General features: G+C 42.1%; 2 protein-coding genes across 2 annotated transcripts; one reads left to right on the forward strand and one right to left on the reverse strand.

The window, feature by feature from the left end:
* Nucleotides 1–420: 420 nt before the first annotated feature.
* slc7a6os (solute carrier family 7 member 6 opposite strand) lies at nt 421–6,108 on the forward strand. The gene is made up of 5 exons (XM_083792973.1): nt 421–680; nt 2,204–2,542; nt 2,675–2,881; nt 3,541–3,670; nt 3,812–6,108. The coding sequence occupies exons 1-5, from the start codon at nt 486–488 to the stop codon at nt 3,937–3,939; spliced, it is 999 nt and encodes a 332-aa protein (XP_083649099.1). The 5' UTR covers nt 421–485; the 3' UTR covers nt 3,940–6,108.
* Nucleotides 6,109–7,303: 1,195 nt separating this feature from the next.
* On the reverse strand, nt 7,304–19,098 carry slc7a6 (solute carrier family 7 member 6). The gene is made up of 9 exons (XM_083792840.1): nt 18,485–19,098; nt 16,642–16,767; nt 14,600–14,744; nt 13,932–14,055; nt 13,231–13,334; nt 12,360–12,456; nt 11,462–11,611; nt 7,681–7,864; nt 7,304–7,456 (listed from the first exon to the last, which is right to left on the reverse strand). Exons 1-9 carry the CDS (start codon nt 18,978–18,980, stop codon nt 7,389–7,391), a joined length of 1,494 nt encoding a protein of 497 aa, XP_083648966.1. The 5' UTR covers nt 18,981–19,098; the 3' UTR covers nt 7,304–7,388.
* Between the last annotated feature and the right edge of the window lie 294 nt (nt 19,099–19,392).

Genomic DNA, 19,392 nt, shown 5'->3' on the forward strand with positions numbered 1-19,392 from the left:
CCCACCGCCCCCCCCCCCTTTCCCCTCACTGTATATGTATCTTTTCCCTTTTTGCTTCCAATATTATGATCAATTCCTGTTCTGTTCTTTAACTACATAGAAGTGTCTATTTGTATGTCTCTAAATGTTTTGATGAATTGAACAATGTGGACCCTGTTGTAAACAAGTGTAATGCTTAATTGGGTTGTCCACTCAAAGTTAACAGTCTTTGTATTGAGTTTGTGCTTGAAATGTACTGTAATTCTACAAACTGTTAATAAATATTTCAATCAATCAAAAAACAAACAAAAAAAACGCAATTAACATGTGAAAATGATGTAAATTCCTTGCAACACTGATGGCCACGCCCCCTTTCCATTTTTGCGACGTGTGCCCCCCACGTTACGGCAAGCAAAAGACACTTGCTCCGCTCCGTTCTTCTGACACGCCAGGCAGAAACTCACTCTAGTCTCTCACACAGCGAGGCGCGGCGGAGAGGCAGCAACATGGACCCAAACACCACAATCCTTCGAGTCAAAAGGAAGCGGGGGACCGACCCCGCCGACGCGTTGCTGCTGGCATGTAAGCGTATCCGTCCTGAGAGCACCACGTCTCAGAGCCCGGCGGAGACGATACCGGAGCCCAATGAAGCCGAGGTGGAGAACTCCGTGTTCACACTGGTGGCGACGGTGGCAACACAGGTGAGAGACGGAGGCCCGTTGATATTAGCTCCCCTACAAAGAAGTCACCGGGGATACGTTAGTGACGTCACACACCATCGGATCCTGTTGTGTAAAGCGCTAAACGCAACGATGCTACTGTTACATTTTCAACTTAAGTTGTTTAAAGATGTATTAGACAACTCTAACCTCCATGGGGTTAACATACAGAACAGTTGAAGGACCCCTGTGTGGGTCTGACTGAAGCATTTCCCCCTAGACGAGGATTTGTTGTGACGGCACTGACGATTCCTTGGTGTTGTTGGGTGTTAGCTAAAGCTAGCATAGCATATATGAAGTCTTATTTTCCAAATGTACGGCTAAATGATTGCGTACGCAAACGCGCAGTCGACGCTGTCTGTTTCGTGGTAAGCTAACTCGTTTTAGGTAGCGCGTTGAATTCATTAAATAAATGAATCGAATGAAAATGCAGAAGCATTCCTGCCACAGTTAGCCCTGAGAGCTAATGGACGACGTCATTGTCATGCCATCTATTCAGAATGTCACTTTGCACAGCCAGCGTGTCCTAGTAGCTCTGCTCTGGTCCATAGCTCCTGCTAACGCTGTGGTTTTCAACCCTTTTCACCAAGGCCCATTATTTATTTGGCATTTGAGCCACGGACACCATCTGGGGACCACTTGGAACCCCCTCAAGGACCACTGGTGGTCGTGGTCCCCTGACCACAGTTGGTTGAGAACCACTGTACTGTAATGCCACGGACTAAAGCTAGCTGCAATTTGCAACTCTAGATTTTTTTAAATAATGGGATGAATCTAGAGTTGCAATACCCTCCATTGACACCCTCCATTCATCCAATCTGCTTTTGTGATCTGCTTGTATTAAACAACGTTAAACTCACCAACATTGCAGCTGTAGGGCAAGCTTGAATTATCCTTTCAATCTGCCAAGCTTTTGTTTCATAAAAATCCACTGTGGACATGTTATGAGCTAGAAAGTCAAGAAATTCTCTGCAGGTGATACTTTTTCTAATTGTTGGAGTCGAAGTCACTGATCGGCCCTGCAATTTATTGCATTTATTATGTAATGGAGTAAAAGTGCAATATTTGCCTCTGAAATGGAGTGGAGTAGAAGTAAAGGTACTGTAAATTGAAATACCCAAGTAAAATACAAATACCTTGTACCTATATACGGCAATAAAATATAAATATATAGATTTTATGTGCTATGGACTTGTCTGAAATAAAGATGTTATATAAATGGATTTGAAAAAGTCTGTTACATTAAAACGGATGGAGGCAGGCTTATTTTTATTTAATTTTTACTTTTTTTACCGTGTCATTTCCTGTTTATTAATCGCCTAGCAACCGAGAGCTATTCTTATGGTGGTGGAGAGCGAGATCTAACTGAATCAATAAAACCCTAAACAGTCACCCTTGACAAGGAATGAGTTGAGGGGTAATTATACATAAGGTTGGGGTTGTATTTTGATGATCTGGCTCCATTCAGACTGGGTATGTTGTGACATTTCATATCTCATCTCCAGGATGCTCCGGTTCAGACACAGGTCCGTGAGGCTCTGGCTCGGCCCCGTGTGGCCCATGCCCTGCGTCCCTCTGCTGCAAGCTCACACCGGGTCCTCGGGGACTTACGGAGTGCCAAATGGAGCACTCGGCGAGAAGAACGCTACCGAATCCTCTCCAGCCACCGTGCGGGGCTGTCGAGCTCCGCAGCGCGGCAGAACCCCCAGGGAGACTCCTCCGAGAGGGCAGATGAGACGGAGCGGGATGGGAAAGAGCTGGAGAAATGCTGGGGACTTGGGGACGTGCAAGTAGTTGACCTTGTACACGAGGATGAAGAGGACCAGAACAAAGCTCCTGGCAAGGTGAGTTAATTGAATGTGTCACTTTCCATACTATGGTAGTACTGACATACAAGGTGCAGTCACTTGGTTCAGCGTCTTATCTGCTATGCAATAAAGTAAAACTCTTCCCCTGTCATTTTGGTGTGTCCACAGACCTTGTCCTCAGACCCAGAGGAGATCCTGTGCAACAACGTGAAGATGCTGAGAGAGTGTCTGAGTGTGTCCACAGAGCAACAAGGGACGGAGCACCGGGAGCAGGAGGACGAATACGTCTACGACCTTTACTATCAGGAAACGGCCACACCCGGCTGGATCCAGGACATCCTGTCCGTCAGGGCCTACGCAGACGAGGGAGAACTGGTGTGTGGATGGGCTGGATGATGGATGGACAGACAGATGAATGAGTGACGGCGTTGAGAATTGGAGTGAGTGAGTGTGTGTATATGGGGGAGTGAGCAAATTGATGGGTGAAGTAGTGAGCAGACATGGAAAACGGTCGTTAGTGATCACCCAGAATCGGTGAATGTGGGCCTGGTCATAGACTAGGGCTGGGCGATATGACTTCAAATTAGATTTTAAACTTTGGCACGTATTATAAGTAATGAACAATACAAAAATTGCTGATCTACAAGTTCACAACACGTCGTGATGGGATGCGATGTGAGCTATTTTCACGATTTGGGCACACCACCATTGTACAACAAAGTATAATGCAGGGTTAACCAGACTACTTGGTTTAGTGATTATAAAAATGTTTTATTTCCTGTCAATTTGTGTGTGTGTGTATATATATATATATATATATACAGTATATATATAAGACAAATCATAAAGTGCTTGATTATTCAGTTTTACAAGTTTTTGGTTCTAAATCTGTTTCAATATATTTTTTATTAAATGTCCAGCTGCCCTATTAGACTTTTTCATTAAGGCGTGCATTGCTTGATGCTATACTTATGGAACATGGCAACAATATCAGGTTCAGCTCAAGGTTTTAGTTTGTATCTTTTCTATCACAGGTTCCTGACCAGGTGGTTCATGAAGAGGAGGTGTATGAGGACGAGGATGATGAGAATGAGGAAGGCAACTGGAGGAACGAATACCCAGATGAGAGTGACGGAGACAGCGACAGAGAGGAGCGCTACGGTGGTATGTCCAATTTTGTGACAGTTTGCATCTATTAATCTTGGTTTTAGGCATCATAGCTTCGTTTTTTTTTTTTTTTCGTCAGTAAAAGAAAATCAGTTTTAGTCGACGAAATGAACAGTGCTCTGGTCTCCTGTGTGGCAGGTTACTGGGAGGAGGAGCACTCCTACAGCAGGAGGAGCTTCGAGTGCTATCAGAGGGAGGTGGTGACCGAGCTGAGTCGCAACGGGGAAGATGAAGATGACGACGACGCAGACCGCGCTTCTGACTGAGCCATACACTGTAATGATTGGTTCAACATACCTGTAGCTGTAGGGAGGATATCGTCGCCGTCATGTGGAAACCCTGTGTGTTACTTTTCATAAAATGTGGGGGGAAAGAATCGTTTCCAATGTAGTTATTATTTAGTCACAAGCTCTTGTTAATGCTTTTCATTGGTTCAATATTTATAAAAAAAAAGCCCAAATCACTTGACCGCTTTCACTTCAATTATATTAAATTTTATTCAAAAATATCAGATGTACAAGATATTAGTGTGCTGCACTGCGATGCATTTTGAGCTTACGTGGCCCAAATCTCTAGTGTTTATAAAATATAAAGACACATATTTTAAATAGTGCCACATTGTGATCTGTTGTGAGCTTGTAGAGCTGCATTTGACAAATTAGAGCATTCTTGCAAAGAAAAAAAAGTAGAAATTTGGAGATACGAGGTTTCTGACTGACGGCAACAATATTATTTCTGGAAGGGCCTGGCTTTTTTTTTTACTGTGGAGTGAATATGTGTGGGTGTTTGTTCCAAAGTGGATGTGCGTCAGAAATTTTGCACATTAGCGTGGTATGCCTTGTATGCTTTGTGCAGTTAACACTTACGTTTGTGAGACATGTCAATGCGTTTGCATTTTAGGGTGTTTGCATTTTGTGCATGTTTTTTTTTCCTTGTGTGGGCGTGTGTGTGCGCGCGTGTTTTTGTTTCAACATTCCTGATTGTTCTCACGAATGCCTGTGAAGTTACTTTTTTTTTGTAAATATGTAGATGTGTATAAAAAGCTTTCAAAATAAATGTAAAACATCTAAAACTGACATTATTTAATGAGGTGGGAAATGTAACGGTATTGTCAAAGTTTGTATTTATTGATAAACTCTGTAATAAATTAGAACATACAGTAGATAAGTCATCTTTAATCCCAGAGATGGAAGATGCATGGAGAAACTAAAACATTTCCATTGCAGTGAACTGAGCAGCCACGTCTGAACTGCTTCTGTTGTGGAAGAAACTCAAAGGTTATCAGTGTTATACCGGTACATAAAGGTGAAATGGATAGAGTAGTCATACACAACTTTGCTTTGGGAGGAGTACAGCGGTTTACGATGACAAAGACACTGCGGTTATATTGCACAGAGTTGTATTGGCGCCCAACCATATTCAGTACTTGGTGTACAGTGCACTGCCTTCTGTGAGTTGGGCCAGTGAGGTCGGGTATAGTAAACAGTGGATCTCAGATACACTATGCATTAACAAATATAAAATAAATTATTTGTATTCATAGATGAGCAAGTTTCACAGCAGTGCACACTACAGCTGGAAGTAATCATTGGTGAAATTACTATTTTGCACGATGCATTGGCAAAAGTTCAATACCTGAATAAAGTTCAACAGATTGAACTGATAATTGCATAATTATGACATTGCTACATTTTATAGACTTCTAGGTTACAACACGTCAGACATTCTGGAGCTCAAGGCAGAGTGGATTTCACAGTGAAATACCAAGGCAGCAATACACTCTAATGGTGGCCCAAAACCAAAGAGCAGCAAACATCTAATGTTTTGTTCCCCTGTTCACTCAGATGAGGAACTAGTCTAGAATCTTCACCAGTCATTTACAATGCTTCAATCTGAAAGTATTCTTTGTTGACAAGAAAAGCAAGGTGAAATCTGTTATTGGTATTACAATTACACAACAGTGCTGGAACTAACATATGCAGGATATGCAGTTGGAGAATGATGTCCCCATGTGAAGATCACTCGGCTCATGAGTCTGTATAGGTGGCTTTGGCTACTTAATTTTCAGAGATTTAGGACAACTTTGGTTTTTTTCAACCACGGTTCATGTTTTAGGTTGTTATTTGAGAAAGTAAAAGATCAGTGTTCTTTTTATTTATTTGCTGCTTTCTTTAGTTTTAGTGATTTTTGACAGGGCGGGTATATATATTTTTGTTACATTTTACGTTGATTTCTTTATTATTATTTACTATAGTCCTAATAGACTCTAGGAAATTACATCTGTCCACAAAAGATCACATGAGTCTATTGAATGTGAAGAGGGGTGACATTGAGCCTACGACACAGTACTGCAGCCCCCTAGTACTCGTTCGTTCAGACAACTACTGTGGCCAGATGTAATGTAATATGTAAAAATACATATTTAGCGACTTGTTTGAATGTAAACGTATGTTTTCTCATGCCAATAAAGCCCTTTGAATTGAATTGAATTGAATTGAATGCCCCCCTGTCAAAAATAGCTAAAATCTTTAAAACGAAAAATTAACACTGATCTTTTACTTTCTCAAATAACAACCTAAAACATGAACCTTAGTTGAAAAAAACAACAAAGTTGTCCTTTAAGTCCCTAGTCCTCAATATGTACAGTACTACTCTCAAGTCTCAACAGGGAGAAGCAGCAACACACCAGTGGCCATGTAAGCTCTGCCAAAAAGCATTAGAAGAAATGTTTCATTCAGTCGTCTCACCTGCTCAGTGCAACACTGGGTTCCTGCAGTACCAGAGTTGACTGCCAATTTGAAAACAAGGCAGGGGCACTGACAGATTACAGAATAGACAAGTTGGCAGGACATGTGGACGGAATAGGTTATCACCTATTTTAAAATGTCATTTATGCAGGGGGACATCGAGTGAAACTGTAAATGACTTAACTTACTGAATTAAACTGAAACGGCAGGCTCCTAGCTAAATTAAAACAAAAAAGTCATTTTCTGACTCATAACCAGAGTTCCTCTGGATTACTCCAGAAGAAATATTGGATAGTGACTTCAACTAGCAGCGGACTGAATCCGAGTGAGTTTACAACAATTGTGATGAAGACCGAAACATCTGAAGACATTTCAGCAGAGGCAGTAAGAGTGAAATGTAATTAAAAATTACATTTCAAGTTTAGTGAGTTTAGTCCCGGACCTTGTCAACTCATCGATACACCCTTGGGGTAATAGATGGCTGAGCCTTGTAGTTTACAATGGCTTTCTCTGTAGTTCTGAAACTGTAGAAAAACATATACGTATTAAAAACAATAAGAAAACCATATTCTGTCAGTATATATGTATATGAGGCTCTTTGTACCTTCCTCAATATTGAGTATTTCTAGTTATTTCATTTGATGTCATGAGTGCATTTCCCCTTGATCATGAGAACTAATTTAATACAAAATAAACTAGCAGGAGAAGTGTAGGAAATTGGCACTTTTTGTTGTAATTTTGTCTTTGTCACCGTCCAACCACACCCGCCCACCACTTCTCCCATAGACATACTGTACATTGTGAACAATTCAGCATAATGTACAGCACATAAAATTGATAAAACCTTTCCTCCTCATCACATTAACATAGGTTAACATGTCTTATATGGTCCCCAGGGCATTGTCTGCTGTCAGGTTGAAGAAGGTTCTTGGTTAATGTCCATTTCAGAGTCTGAAATGTGAGCATGGCTATTCGCTTTTGTCCATCTCTGTGAGCACGCAGAAGCAGGTACGCTGAGTGTAGTGAGTGATACAGTCTAGAACAAGAGGCAAAGGGAGAAGAGAGATGAGACACAAGTTCATGTCACAGAATTTAGGTTTTTGGTCTATGTATTTCATCAGGAAAAAAACAAAATGAATGGCATTTAACTAAGCTGTGTGCAAGAGAAGAACACGTTTTTAATGTGTGCTTATTGTGTACATTACTGGCTGTCAAAAAAGCAGCAATGCGAGTGTTGGCACTGTGTCACTGTAAACTCACGCAGTAGCTTTGTGACGATGGGAGGACGTTTGGACTCAGGCAGATGGATGCCCAGGAAGTAGACGGGCACCCCTGATAGGGCGATGCCGATGCCAATCAGAGAGTTGACGGTGTCACAGTAGAGAGGCACTGCCACCAGGAAAAGGGCACACATACAGAACACCACTGGATACAACAAGGTCAACTGTAATGAGACAGACAAAGAGGCATTACAATCTTTAGCGTTCTGTACCGTAAATACATGTTAGGCTCATAATGTAATAATTCATATTCACTTAGAATCTAAGTGACAAAGTCTAGCCTATACTCTAAGATCCCTAGTCTAAACAGTAAAGTCTTATGCTGCATTCACATGGCATCAGGCAAGCAGAAGTCATTTTAGTGGACGGGAGCAGGGCGGTAAACAGGACGGCACGGCAGACAGAACTGGCGACAGTAACGGCAGACGGCATCAATGTTAAAATATTTAACATTTTCTACCGTTCCGTGCCGTCCAGCAGCTTTTGCCGTTTACCGTCTACCGCTTGCCTGATTCCATGTGAATGCAGCATTAGATGCACTGTTTAGGTACAAGCATGTGAAAAACCGCTCGGAAGCACCAATACAATAAAACATGATCATAAAAACATGATAAAAAAGACCAACAATAAACACAAGCCCATCGCGGGTCATAATGTAATAAAATGGTGTGCATAACGTAATAACAGAGTTCTGCATAATGTAATAATAACTTTACGTAGCCATACAGTAGTATATATATCATGTCAGTATAATGGTCAGTTTCATGGCAGTATCATGTTAGAATTATGGTCATGTCATGGTCAGTATTATGTCAGTTCTGGTATTAATTAATCAAGTCATTGGCTCTCGGGTACTGCCCAGTGCCCACACAGACCACACAACCACCGGTTGGTTCATTGGGAACCAGTTAAGATTGTTTTGGTTCCTAGTCCATGAGCCAGAGCTCCAAAATTGGAACGTTAATTATGAATTGAGTGGGCAAAAGTATACATTAAATTGTTAATTAAATTGGATATGTTTCAGTTTAGTTTTATTTTGGTCATAGAATGAACATTACATGTATTAATTTCATCATATTGTAGAGACCAAAAAGGTTTAGGCTGAAGCCAATAGCTTATTGTGCCTATCCTTTAGACGTCAAGCTGACTTTGAGAATTTTTATATATAACTACAAACAGGGGAGCTCAGTGGCCTTGTGGTTAGAGTGTCCGCCCTGAGACTGGGAGGTCGGGGTTCGATCCCTGGCCGGGTCATACCAAAGACTCTAAAAATGGGACCCAGTGCCTCCCTGCTTGTCACTCGACATCAAGGGTTGGATTGGGGGTAAAGGGCAGTCCATACTGTCTCCGACCATCAAACTTTGTCAGAAAGCTCCGGTACAACTACAACATGACGTCACTCGCAACTTCTGAAACGCATTCCTCCGAATTTTTGTTCTGAAAGCTGCACTCCCAGATGTTGTGACTCTCCGAACTCTACTTCGGAGAAAAAATTTAAGTCTGATCTTTCCGACGAAAAGTTGGGTGGTCGGAGACAGTTAACCTGACGCTGCCAGATGGGGGCGGTATTGGGTAACCATGTTCCCCAACACAGCCTTCATCTGGGATCTCTCAGGGAGTTGAGCTGACACCAATCCGTTCCGTACCGAACCAATCAGCGTGAGCTAAGGGCGGGATATGTGCGAAATCGGATGTGAAGCTATATAGACACGTCAACAGGGCTCGACAGTGCGACTAGGTACTCACATTTGCGACTAAAAATATCACCGTGCGACTTGTACAGCCGCGTCAGGTTCCTATAACGGCGGTGGGCGGCGGCCCAACACCTATCTGGCCCGCGCCCGACGCACAAGGTATGTGACTACGTGACATTTCATTCAGGACAGTCACGACAGTGGGTGCATATTCTGCTATTAAAACAGAATGCCACAGTGGGTGCAGCTGCTCTTCTGCACCCCCGGAGATGACGCCGGTGGACTTGTAAAATTAAATTTGTTGCACAGGTGCGACTACAGGATTTGACCATTCAATCGTGATAAAGACAAGTCTCTGTCTACAGCAAGTGCACATTCTATAGTCGCGGTTCTATACCTAAATTTATATTTCTGAACGGCGGTGTCGTTCGCCAAAAAGAGAAGAGCTACAAGCTAACAACGTGTCGAGGCTCAATGCGATGTTCATTTGAAGATCTGTCCCCTTTGGTCCCACCGATAATCCCACGTGATAATTGCTGAAAAGATAGTGATATAATATTTTGACATTATTTTCCACCCCTACCTCATATCACTTCATTAAAGAAAAATCACACCCAGTGAGGGGCGCTCTTGTCATCATACATCATCAGATATCATCTCATACTGGCCAATCAGAATGCCTGTTGCCTGTGATTGGTTAGCTGATTTGCTCGTTTACATATGACATACATTTTCCCTTCAATGTCAATGGCGTTTAATTTATGTCATATTTAGCAGAATTTTGACGTAATTTCTCTGTTGATTGTCAATGGCTCATTTTGAGATGTGTGGGGACAAAGGCTGTATATAGGAGGGGCTAGCGCCCCTTAAAAATACATCATTTTTCATCGTGCTCCTAAAATAATTTGTGTGCTACTAGATTTTTCAACTTAGGCGCACACGTGCTACTTGGAAAAATGCTAAGCGTCGAGCCCTGCACGTCAATATGATTGGTTGTGTTTGCACGCCCACACGGTGATAGACAGACGGTCCCATCCAATCATCTACCAAATATCTTGAAAAAAAGGAACAGCCCCGTCATCGAATTTGCTTCCGCGATCCCAGATCCCAATAAGCTGTGAAACAAATTTGTGTAGCAAGCTTCTTGGATCTGGCAGCGTCAGGTTAGGAGACAGTATGGACTGCCCTTAAGTCCCTGCGACATACTAGCGTCATGTCCAGGGGGTGTACTTGTACATCAAGCTGCCTCACGCTACAGAAACAAGAGATAGGCTCCCTATGGGCCTCATGGCTCTGCAAGGCTTACTTACAAACAGGGGGGGCACGACAGAAGACAGATTTGATCACACAGAATCCAGAGTCAAACGTAAGAAGTTATAGTTATAACATTACTTTATCATCATAGTAATTGTGTACCAAGATATGATTAATAGATATACTAGGTTATAATAATGTTCTATACTTATTATTTTAGATTTATACATTATTTTAAATGTATTAATTGAGCTACACTTCCAGTTCATTGTCCAAGCCATTAAAGTAAATTAATATATGATGATAACCCTTCCACAAAAATAAAATGATTCCCAAAAATAAAATGATTCACAGGAGGCAGGCAGTGATCACCCCATGTGCACAGCACAGTTCACACGCCTTTTCATATTTTCAATTTTTGCACATTTTCCCATATTTACAATTTTTTTAATTGTAATACAATAAATCATTGTCTTCATGTAAGTAATCAACTGGGGAAGTTTCATGGTGATAACAATCTAATATAGGTATGGTTTTGACCGTTTTGCACACTCAATTCATAATCAACGTTCCAATTTTGGAGCTCTGGCTCATGGACTAAGAACCAAAAAGAACTGAACCGGTTCCCATTGGGAAAATGGGAACCAACCAGTGGAAAAGGGGTCACAGAGTACAAAACACTAATGTTGGCCTAACATCAAAAAGGTATGGCACCCCCATATCTTCAAAGTCTGATCCAACCCTACTGGATTAAGAGCGTCTGCTAAATTGTAAATTGTAATTATTCAGTTTATTTATTCCTTTCGATCCTACCTTAAGTGGTCTGGGTCTGTCAGGCTGAGTTCGGCGGAGGTAGATCTGACCGGCGATGGACAAGCCCATGAAGAACCAATAGCTAAAGCTGTAGTAGTTAATGAGCTGGAATACATCTTCCACAGTCAGGTAGATCAACGACATGACACACTGGGAAACAAGGAGGTATTTTTGAGCCTCACATTGACATTGGATGGCTAGAGACATACCGTAATTATACTGAGAAGACAGTGTATGATGGCCACCACTAGAGGGAGACAACTGACCATCGCCGCCACAAACATCATTGTCATCATATTGTTGTCAGAAACGTCACTCCATTATTCTATAATGAATGCCCTACTACTTGATCATACAGTGTCACACAAAAGCATCAAAAGTAGCAGATCTACAAGTCCTTTTTAAAATTTGAATCCTGAAAAGTAACAGTTTTGGCTAAAATCCTTGGTTTTGATATGAAATATGCAAGGTTTTTATGTGATTTTAATGCAGTGAAATTGCAAAACATGCAGAAAGTTGTTAAATATGCGGAAAGTACTATGGGGTGAGTATAGGATTACTGTGGGATAACCATACTCTATGAAGTTTCCACCTGACAGAGACCATAAGCATAACATTGTTTTATTTTACTGACCAATCGCATGAGGTATGAAGAAACATTCAAGTTAAAATAAAGAATATATTTCTGAATTGTCGAGCCGAACATACATTTATTCAATTTATTTGAGGTTGTTTGTGCCTTGCTCAAAATGTAGAATTTCTGTTCTGAGGAACGTTATGCATTTACTTTACTTAACACTTATAGTACACATATAGTACACATGAAGCAGAGGGATGATGAAATTACCCCCCACTGTCCAAATACAATATACAGGATGTTACTGAGCTGTGTACTCACATTGAAGAGCAGGGCTGGGACCGGAGTGAACCGTGTTACGTGGATCATGGACAGAGCATCTGGCAGGTGGCCCTCACGAGAGCCAACAAAGAACAACCTACAGGACACACAGCAATGTAAACAGATATTTTAACATTCCGTTTGTAAATCTTTAAAAAACAACAACAACAAAGCTCCTTGCAACTGCCATTGGGGATAACGGTTGCAAGGAGTTGCATGTTGCAAGGAGTTGCATTGGTTTGCTCTTATCTGGCCTTATGAATAAATAAAGAAGCCGGACGACCTTTGCTGCATATCACTCCACGTCACGCTATCCCTGTTTCCTGTCTCACTCTACTGTATACTATCAAGAAAGGCAAAATAGGCCCAAAAATATATACAAAAAAACACTCACTCGTGTGAGTGAGGGGCACTCTTATCATCATACATCATCATAGATCACATTCCATGCTCAGCCAATCAAACCATCACATGTCATTCCGGCCAATCACTTTTGGCGTCTTCACTTTTATCCTCAATATATATCCTCAATAATTATATACTTTGCTCAGCCAATCAAATCATCGCTATGGGGTGATCAGCCAATCATCAGCCAATGTTTGTGTTCACACAAACCCTCAAAAAAAAGAGAGAATATACAGTATACTGTATAACCTACTGCTTATTCTAATGATCAACAATCGTGTGTGTGCAATCATAAAAGTCTGTTCATTATCGATGTTTATTATCACTCAACCACTTCAAGAGTGTTGCAGAGGACAAGAATGCACTTTCAAAACCTCACATACATAAAAAGGGCAAACACCACTAAAAGTACTTGTGTTTGAATGCTCTATAATGTAGTCACTGGGAGTGTCTTTGTGTGTCTTACCTAGACGCAGCTATAATGGAGGCGTTGAGACCTCCATAGCAGGACAAAGCCACAGCGATGGGGATGGTCCAACTCATCACTCCCAGAGTATTGTCTGCAAATGTCTGAAACACAGAAGGATAGAGCTTCAGCAAACATGCGTGTGCAGACTGTGCACACACAGACACACTTTCTGCTGTGTTTATTCTGTAACCCCCCCCCCCCCCCCCCCAACACACACACACTGTGGTGCCGATGCATATAAACACTATGGTATTGATTAATTTAATGTAGCCTACTAGTAGATGATACTTAACACTCTAATTACCACCTGTTCTTCACTGTCAAACTCATTAGTGACTGCCAACTCATGTAAACCTATTTTAAACTGTGTGAGTTAACTATAGAATAGAGTACATTTAAGGAATGACCATCTCTTGTTACGCCTGAAACTCTGTACACTCCTGAAAGTATAAAATATGTGTTGGACATGTGTGTAGGGGAGTGCTGGGGGAAGCTCTGGAGGGAGACACTAGTCTCTCTCTGGTGTGATGACATATACAATAAAAGAATGGAGTTCGAATCCTGATGGTTGAGTCCTGCTTCTTCCTGAAGTTGTTTACTTACTAATAGTAATATCAAAAACTCCCACTACAACACACACACACACACACACACACACACACACACACACACACACACACACACAACAGTGTACTCACCACAGCCACAGCATCACTGGCCAGTATAGCACTCATGTCCAGAACAGCGTAGTAGGCCACATTGGTCAGAATGTAAATGATGGTGACTATGGGCATGGAGATGGCAATAGCCAGAGGCAGGTTCCTACATACATACAGTACACAGAAGAGTATCAGAATTCTGACCTGAGATCAGATTCTAAAAATGTCTTCTACATCCTGACAGTTTTCTGAAAAAGCTATGTTTGTATGTCAGTCGTTCATAATGCTAACACCAAAAGGGGTTCCCGCCCAAAATGGGTTAAAGCAATGTTGTAATTTGGTAGAGCATCTATTTCTATACTATTTCTGTGCTCACGTCTCAAAATCACACTTTCAGCACATAAACAATATATAAAATGATGTCTATGTATTTCATTATCTTTTGTACAATCTACTTTACTTAGTTTTTTACATTTACCTTTAATCACGGAGCACAGAAGCATCAAATAAAAATCATATTTGGAAGTCTAAAACTCCCAGGAAAACCAGCTATTGTTAATAGGTAGAATACCTATAGGTAAATACGGTAGGTATTCTGCCAGCCAAATAATATGTCAAAGACTGAATCCTTCTCTTGTTGGCCTTTCAAATTTGAACTTTGTGCATTGTTATTGTTGTTCTTTGAGAAAGAACTAACTTGTTATTACCTCTCAGGGTTTTTGATCTCCTCTGTGACAAAGTTGAGGGTGTCCCAGCCAGAGTATGAGAAGAGGGCTGAGTAGAGTGCCAGCGCAATGTCCCCTGGGTCTGTGGACGACCCCTGGAAGGATGACTCAAAGTTGGCCGTGTAACCTGGATACGAAGCAGGCATGTGCAAAAGTCTATTCTTTTCAAAGCCGACTGGTTTGCGAGTTTTCTGAACAGCTACAGCAGCAATAACAAGTAACAACAGTGAAATAAAAACAGCAAACCAAACGACGGACCCTCAGCGTACACCCTGAAACGGGCAAGAAAATACACATTTGCCAATATTCTATTGGGCTGATTTACGAACAGTATCTACAGCAGGGGTATTCAACTGGCAGCCCCCTAGTGGCCCTTGGAAAAAAAATTTAAAAGTAAAAAAAGAAAAAAAGAGAGCGAGAGCTAATGAAAGTTACATGGTGTGTGCGATATGAAGTGTGAGATTATCATGACAGTAATCCTTAATCATATTCTATCATATTCAAGGGCTTTTGGAGAGAAACGAGACAGACACCAGTCACTTTAGACTAGAGTACTGCTGGTGTGTGTGTATGTGTGTGTGTGTGTGTGTGTGTGTGTGTGTTTTCAGCATGTGCTCGTTGACGCTCGTCAGTTAATGTCAAGGCATGTATGTTTATGCACTGTGCAATGCAAATAGGTCTACATCTATGTTAATGTAGCATATACTTTATAGACATATATCACCCTGTGCTCATACTGTGTACAAATGTATTACATAAATCTTTGTATTTGAACGCAAAATGCATTTTGAGAACCCTTATCTAGTTGAATACCCCTGATCTACAGGGTTGGAAAAACGACATCAGGGTGCCTGGTGGAATAGCTCGTTAATGCACTAACCACATGCCAGGGGACCAGAGTTTGAGTCCGAATCGTCTATCGTCTATCCATCTATCCCAAGGCATCCTAGGATTATATCCCACCTTACATCCCATCTTATTCTCACATTTCTAAACTCTCTGTCCCAAAAGAAGTATTACAAATAAATAAAATAAATAAATAATGATTTTGATTAGAGAAATGGAGTGATCAAATATATAGACTGATTCCGTAGCAGTTTCATAGTCGCAGCCTACGTATTTCCTGTAGGCGAAGCCGACATAGCTGCGGGGTTTAAACCCTCACCAGGCGCACGTCTTCTACTATAGTGAACGGCAGAGTGACTGATGTTTAGTCTGCCTCAAACGTTACTCTTTTACCTCCTTTTTACTAACACTAACATTATAAATATGCCCAGAACATTGAGATGAACCTGTGTAGTTTATGGCTGCTCCAACAGTAGTGGCAACATAAAAAAGAAAAAGAAAACGGAATGTAAAAATATCCACTGCGGTAGCTGAGACCAGAGCCATTGAGACGAAGCAGTGAAAGGTCCTGGAAGATACATAACGTCAGTCTTACCCAATACCCAATCTTTCTGTTTTATGAACACAAGGCTGCTGTACTTTATACCTCATACTTTAAATGCTTAGTATGAGGTATAAAATACAGCAGCCTTGTGTTCATAAAACAGAAATATTGGGTATTGGGTAAGACTGACGTTATGTATCTTTCAGGACCTTTCACTGCTTCGTCTCAACCATTACTCAATGGCTCTGGTCTCAGCCACCGCGGTGGATATTTTGACATTCCGTTTTCTTTTTCTTTTTTATGTTGCCACTACTGTTGGAGCAGCCATAAACTACACGGGTTCATCACAATGTTCTGGGCATATTTGTAATGTTAGTGTTAGTAAAAAGGAGGTAAAAGAGTAACGTTTGAGGCAGACTAAACATCAGTCACTCTGCCGTTCACTGTAGTAGAAGAGGTGCGCCTGGTGAGGGTTTAAACCCCGCAGCTATGTCGAGTCCGCCTACAGGAAATACATAAGCTGCGACCATGAGACCCGCTACGGAATCGGTCTATAGTTATATATGTAATCATAGTATGACAGTCCGGAGGTAAATTCGGTAAGCAATTCCGTGTGATGGTGCCACTCACTCACCCTGGCAGAGCTTGGCGATGCCAGTAACGATGATGACAATGAGAGCAGCAACCTTGGCATAGGTGAAGACGTCCTGCACCCGAGTGCCCCACTTCACATATGCAGCGTTGATGAACGTGAGCAGGCCTAGCAGAGAAAAGGGACAGGACCACAGAGACAGGAAGGGGAAACAGAGTAGAAGGAGGGGGTAGAACAATGTAATCAAATGACTTTAGAGCTGTCACAATTCTTTTTTCTTTTTTAAGAATTTCACTAGAGGATAGTCCCTTGAGTTGCATCAACAATACAATAACATTTTTGGAAAATGTATGAACATTTTTCAACATGGAAACGATTATGACAATTTTTCTAACTGTGATTATCTCAAATAATTGTGATTAGACAATTATGTAATAATTGTGACAGCCTATGGTGTACCACGAGTACAGTAACTGCGGGATGGTGTTACAAACAGCTGATATATAGACCATCACAGTAGAAGTATGCAACACAATATGGATTTTAAGCACACAAAACAAAGTTCAATTGAGATAAACCTCAACTCCACTTTTGAGTTTCAGATTAACCTACATTACCTGCTGATAGCAGCTTAAGAATGTAGGCACTACAGTCAGATAGCGTACTGTACATTCAAGTGAGCAAACAGCTTCATCCTTCATGGACTATTCATTAATTTGATGGGGACAAATGCACATAAATGTGGGAGGGGAGCTTCCCCCCTCCAGGAAATACATGAGAGACGTTGCATGGCTAAGGTCAGCTCAGTAGCCTTGTGGTTAGAGTGTCCGCCCTGAGACTGGGAGGTCAGGGTTCGATCCCCGGCCGGGTCATACCAAAGACTCTAAAAATGGGACCCAGTGCCTCCCTGCTTGACACTCAGCATCAAGGGTTGGATTGGGGGTAAGTCCCTGCGACATACTATAGCGTCATGTCCAGGGGGTGTACTTGTACATCAAGCTGCCTCACACTACAGAAATAGGAAATAGGCTGCCCTATGGGCCTCATGGCTCGGCAAGGCTACTTACCACCTAGCCACAGCCTGTTCAACCCGCTGCCGTACCCACGGCCAGGCAAGCGTTACAGGAGCAGTACTACCAGACTCTTGAACAGTTTTTACTTATCAGCAATTAGACAAGAACTGAGTTCTCTTCTCTCTATCCTTTTTAACTGCAATGATGAGCCTGCACAACCACGTTTTTCCACCCACCTTACTTGTAATGTGATGTGACAATAAAGATTGATTCTGATTGAGTTGGCTAATTTTCATTGGGGGGAGGGGAGGGGGGGTTACTGAAAAGAATAATTAAGATTTGTTTTACAAAATCGGACAAAACAGAATATCAAGTGACATGAGCAAAGACATATAGATAAAACAGTCTATCACACATTTTAACTACACTGGACACATGTGACATAATTGCTAAAAGCAGCCATCTCATCCCAAATGGTCAATGATAAAGGGCAACTTCAGCAACAAGCTGAAAATATTCTCAGAAAGACTGACTGATGTGATCTGACTGGCTACATTGTTTTTGGAAATATGACTGAAATAACTCATCATGTACAGTGTATAGAAGTGTATGATTACACTTTTCTCTTGATTCCCATGGTTTAAATAGTTTATAGAAAAGGAATACCAGCACTCACTTTGTGAGTATTCCTTTCTATTCTTACCAGAACCGTGCAACCGATATTATTATACTGTGAACTACTCAACTGAGTGCTTGCTTCTCCTCATTTCAAGTTAAATAGTTTATAACATCTTTACATTTTCTAGTGTAAAGGACGCACACACACGCACACAACTCCATTCACAGGAACAAAGACTGTGTGTACTACTCACATATACACGCTGCGGCGATGAACCGGGATGCCACGTACGGTGGCTCACAGGTAGGGAAGAGGGGTTGCACCAGGTAGTTGGCAAAGGTGATGGCTATGACAGCCTGGCTAGTGGGCTCAATGATCAGCAACGATGTCCAGAGACGGATGAACGCTATGAATCCGCCAAACGACTCCAGAATGTAGGCGTAGGAGGCCCCTGACTTGGTGATGGTGGTGCCCAGCTCGGCGTAGCACAGCGCCCCGACCACAGAGAACAGCCCGCCGATGACCCAGATGACCAGCGACAGACCGTAGGAGGCGCTGTAGAAGAGCACGCCTTTAGGGGACACGAAGATCCCAGAGCCGATCATGTTCCCAACGATCAGGCTGACGCCGTTGAGGAGAGAGATCTCCTTCTTTAGTTGCATGCTCTCCTTCGGCTGGTCTGGCGGAGGCGGAAGGGATAAACTGTCCGAGCTACTGTTCAGCTTCTTGGTGTCCCCGTGGCCCTCCATGGTGCCGTCGCCTCAGCAGGGGCCTGTCTGCTGCTGGCCGTAGCCCAAACACGATGAGTCAGCAGGGCTGACTGTGGACAATACCACAGGCTCTGATCTGACAAGCTCTGGAACAAGCAACCTGCCCTTTGGAGACAACAAAAGCAATAAAGACAGGGAAAGGAGTTAAAGAGAGAGTAGATTTACAGTGACAGCAGTAGAAAAAGACAGCTTGTGCAGCCCAGCCCATTCCCTAGACAAAATCATGCCTCCTCCGCCCCAGGTTTTAATGCTACTGTGATTTGAGATGTGACATTCATACTCTAACTCTAATATGACAGAGAGTGGTGTGTAGAGTGATGTCATGCAGCGTGAGGTCCAGCCAGGGCAGAGAGAGATGGGAAAGGGCCTATACAGGAGGGATAGTAGTGTA

Source organism: Protomyctophum parallelum (genome assembly GCF_964188405.1).
Source record: "Protomyctophum parallelum genome assembly, chromosome: 2".
NCBI classification, from domain to species: Eukaryota; Metazoa; Chordata; class Actinopteri; order Myctophiformes; family Myctophidae; genus Protomyctophum; species Protomyctophum parallelum.